Consider the following 4,251-nt stretch of genomic DNA (forward strand, 5'->3'; position numbering starts at 1 on the left):
TCCAGTTCTGAAACAAATTCTTCAGGATCTCACCAGATTTGCTGCAAAACTGCAAATCTGGGAGCATGATTCTGCACCAGATGAAGAAGAAATGGCGTACTATGAGAGCACAGAGTCTGAATGCTGCTGCCTCCACTTCTGGAGCTTTGAGTTGCCATGCAGGCATATGTACCAGAAGAGGCGACAAGCAGGTTTGTAAAACATTAGTAAAGTATACGATAAATTTACCTCCTCAGTTTGCTGAATGTGTGAATACAAAACCTTTCCCTTCTGCGTGACAGGTTCCACTTTGCATAAAATTGAAGACTATGCTGAAATGTGGCGAAAGAGCAAAAGCCTTCAGCCCATTAGTGTTCCACAACCAGTGAAAAATTTCAGTGTAAGCTCACTGCCAGCTGTAAAGGCTAAGACAGCTGCCCAGAAATTTCATCTGGCACAACAAGTAACCAAAGAACTCTGCGCTATTATGGAGTTCTGCGGTACTGCTGTGTTTCCTGCTCGCCTTGAGATTTTGAGGGAACTACTAAAGTACTGGGCTGCTGGAACAGAAGTCAAAATTGTTCCACTCACAAGCGTTAAAGGTAAGAATTTTGTTAAATAATTCAGAATCTTTTGATTATTTCCTTGCTATCCGAGCTCACCCTTCCTCATATTGGTTTATGAAGGTGCTCCTACTGCTCAAATTGAGTTGGCCTCAGGAGTTGTTGGAGAGGAAATGATCAAAACCACTACAGCTGCTGAAGTTATATTCTTGGACAATGAAGTCTGTCATGGCTCTGAAATGATTGGTAAGCATTTTATTGCAGCAGAGCAAAATGTTTCTGTAAAAACCTTGGAATCACTTGAATTAATCAAAACACAATTTTCAGAAACTCACAAACTATACTCAGATGGAGAAGATGACGCTGCATCGCTTGTATTGACCAAAGGTCTGAACTTTGGGCAATTTAAACCAGACAAAACTTTTCTATTTTGAGTAATAATTTTAATTTTATGAAATTACAGATAAAGTAACCTTTCATAATGCCACACTGAATGACGGTGAAAACCTAAATAAAGAAACCTTTGATGGCGCAATGAATGATGGTGAGAACCTAGATGCAGAAGCCGTTGATGACGTATTGAGTGATGGTGAAAACCTAGATGCAGAACCCTCATTTGATGACACATTGAGTGATGATGAAAACACAATAAGTTTGGATTCAGCTCCAGTTCAAGAGACCTTCATTACTTTTGGCTCAAAAACAGGCGGTAAGTGTTTTTGAAACCGTTGTAGGAAAGCACAGATTTTTTTTTGCATTTAAAAAAATTCTATGCTATTGTTTGCATTAATGGAAACACAATTTGTAGAGACTCACTTGCTGGGCTCGGACGAAGATCACAATGCCCTTCATTTGCTCAAAGATAAGAATTCTGGGCAAGTAAAACGAGGCAAAGATACATTGAGTGATGCTGAAAATGTTTGTGGAAATACAAGTTCTTCAGCTCCAGTTGTAGTGGGATCCCCTGCTGGTGCCTTGGAAATATGCAGTAAGTTTTGTTTTGCAGTTGCAGCTGAAAAGCTGTAAAGTTTATACACATATACAAAATTAAACTGTACACTATTATTTGCAGACATCGGAACTGATAATGTTGGGGTCATCAGCACAATTTCTGAAAAAAGTACTGTTGCATCTGCACTTAATGAAAAAAATCTATTCAACTGGGATTTTACCAAAAATAACTGTGAGTATTTATCGAGGTTTGAAGCAGGACTAAACTTTCTTGTGCTTCACTTAATTTTACATGTAACTATTTTCAGGTCAAACGATGTCAACTTCATTTGTTGTCAAAACATTGCCAGGGAAAAGCTTTTTGCCTCTGCTATCAGTGAATGAAAATCAGAGTTGTAAGTAACTGTATATATTCCAGTATTGTTGCAAAAGCAGGAATTTTTCAGTGAGAAATTAATTTTTGAAACTATTTTCAGCTGAGAAAATTTCTAGCCAAGGACATGGAACAAGGGTTGTAGTTGAGCCTTCTCAATTGCAACTATTTTCAGATGCACAAATTTCTGGCCAGGAGCATCTAATAGGAGTTGAAGTTGAGTCATCTCAATCGAAACTATTTTCTGATGGACAAATTTCTGGCCCGGAGCATGTAATAGCAGTTGATGTTCAGTCTTCTCAATCGGAACTATTTTCTGATGAACAGATATCTGGCCAAGTACATGTAAGGGTCGAAGCTGAGCCTGCAGTGGTAAATAATGTTTTTACATGTGTGAAATATTTACTTGAAGTAAAATTATTTGCTAAAGCTTACTGGGATTCTGCTTAAGTGGTTTTCACCTGCTTCAGTGTTTCAAATTTCTTGCAGATCAACCGCTGGATATTCACAGCGTCAATGGCCATGGTTCATCACAAAATGAAGACCTATGTAAGAACTTAACTTTTATAAAGAAAAACAAAACAAAATATAAGGTTAGAGTGGTGCTAAATTTTCCTTGCCATTTTGTAATCTCTCATAATCCATTTTCCAGATCATTTACTTAATTGTGACGATGAGAATGAAAGTCTCAAAATGCTGGTGTCTTGCTTGGACATACCTGATGTTGATTCTCAACAAAGTAAACAAACTACTGCAGAGACACAGGCACAATGCACACCAACTCTTGCTCAAAGTGAAACACCACCTAATTGCTTCTGTGGAGTTCCTGCAGTGAGGTAAAAAAGGAACCCTTTGTGTCATGTTGAAATGTTAAAAGATATATCTAACAACATCTTCGTTTTCTTTTAAGGCGCACTGTAAGGAACCAGCCAAACATGCAATTTTTTGGATGCCCCAACTTTTTTGCTAAAGATTTCAAGAAATGTTCTTTCCGTCGATTCACCAAAGCCATCAATACAGGTAAACATTTTTGAAAGTTTCTTACGGAGTGAAATATTTTTGTTTATATTGATTAAATCTGTGTAATGTGATACTCTTATTTCATTTCTAGACCCAAATCTAGAATCCTTAAAAAATATGAAAATCCCAACAGTTAAAACTAAAGGCAGACCAAAGGGTATGGGGAAAACCACCCAAATTAGATTCCTCAAAGGTAATGTCTTGCATAATTGTGTGGTAACATTAGAGGGTTTCTTGAACTACTGAATAAGTTAATTGATTATTCTTTCCCTAGCAGGATCCACTGATAAACTTTCCATGGCTAAACCTGGTTAGAATCTTTTTACTATGACATTAAGTATTATAATACACTCAGAAACATTTAACAGTTATTTTCTTTCCCTTTTAGCTGGTGCCTACACTACTCCCTTCCAATCACGAAAAGTTAGGGGAGAGAAAATTTGTGACATGGATATCACGGACAATAGAGATGGTTCTTACAGGGTTGTTTCCCAAACCAATAAAGCCACTTCCTATGTCGTGACACAAAATTCGTGTACTTGCCCAGACCCGATAGAAGTTTGCAAGCACATCTACAAAGTTAGTCAACTAATTAATAAAGCAGGTGAGTTAAAATTGCTCATACTAATGGCAGCTATGCAGAGTGTATTTGCCCTAGATTACCTCAAAATTACATTTCCTGTTCATTTCTCCTTTTGCTCATGTGTACTTCTGAATATTGCAGATGTTTTGTCTGATGAACAAACACAAGATGATGTGGTCTGTCTGTCAGGAGATGAAATTAGTGGTAAGGTCACTGTATCTATTTTTCCTCTAAGACAACTTTTTTTGTGAACATTTGTTTGTATGTTAATTGACGATTTACTTTTAATGATTCAATTTATTTGCTGTTCGCAGCTCCAAAAGTCTCAATGTCACACAGTTCAAGTTTGCAAATTGTTTTTAGATGCATTTTAAAGGTAGTTTTGAAAATAATTTGTTAGTGTCCAAGCACACAAATTTCTTTCTTTTAAATAATGCAAAGAATTTTTGCTGTTTGTTGGTTCATCTAATTCTAAATCCTTAGAACAGAAGTTACAGACATAATAATAGTAATTCTAATTCTACAAACACAAAACACTCAAGGGAAAAGCCATAAGTCAAAGATTGATTTATCCCACTAGCTATCTTTAGACAGCTCTGTTGTTTCTTACATCAAGTTAGTCAAGCATTACTAACCACAGATCACAAATTATTTTGGTTTCAATTTTTGTTTCCATTGCACTTTCCACAACCAAAGTCTGTTCTTCTTAGCAACTTGATGTGTGTTAATCTATTGTACCCTGTGGACCGAGGACTTACCATTGGCTCTTAACATGAGTCTAA

The 4,251-nt window shown here is 36.7% G+C and overlaps 1 protein-coding gene across 1 annotated transcript; it reads left to right on the forward strand.

The window, feature by feature from the left end:
* Nucleotides 1-898: 898 nt before the first annotated feature.
* Nucleotides 899-3,601, forward strand: LOC127748773 (uncharacterized). Its single transcript, XM_052263609.1, has 12 exons — nt 899-1,251; nt 1,351-1,530; nt 1,615-1,725; nt 1,802-1,888; nt 1,970-2,238; nt 2,337-2,415; nt 2,519-2,702; nt 2,777-2,886; nt 2,978-3,079; nt 3,164-3,196; nt 3,275-3,465; nt 3,545-3,601. The coding sequence occupies exons 1-12, from the start codon at nt 1,077-1,079 to the stop codon at nt 3,599-3,601; spliced, it is 1,578 nt and encodes a 525-aa protein (XP_052119569.1). The 5' UTR covers nt 899-1,076.
* Nucleotides 3,602-4,251: the final 650 nt, after the last annotated feature.

Source organism: Frankliniella occidentalis, unplaced genomic scaffold (genome assembly GCF_000697945.3).
Source record: "Frankliniella occidentalis isolate FOCC.00 unplaced genomic scaffold, Focc_3.1 Scaffold13, whole genome shotgun sequence".
NCBI classification, from domain to species: domain Eukaryota; kingdom Metazoa; phylum Arthropoda; class Insecta; order Thysanoptera; family Thripidae; genus Frankliniella; species Frankliniella occidentalis.

What these genes read in the sequence shown, in the direction of transcription:
- LOC127748773 (XM_052263609.1), top strand. Translation starts at nt 1,077, where the DNA reads ATGAATGATGGTGAGAACCTAGATGCAGAAGCCGTTGATGACGTATTG. An exon ending in ATCACAAAATGAAGACCTAT is followed by an intron (nt 2,416 to 2,518) that starts GTAAGAACTTAA and finishes TCCATTTTCCAG; the next exon opens with ATCATTTACTTAATTGTGAC. An exon ending in ACTTTCCATGGCTAAACCTG is followed by an intron (nt 3,197 to 3,274) that starts GTTAGAATCTTT and finishes TTTCCCTTTTAG; the next exon opens with CTGGTGCCTACACTACTCCC.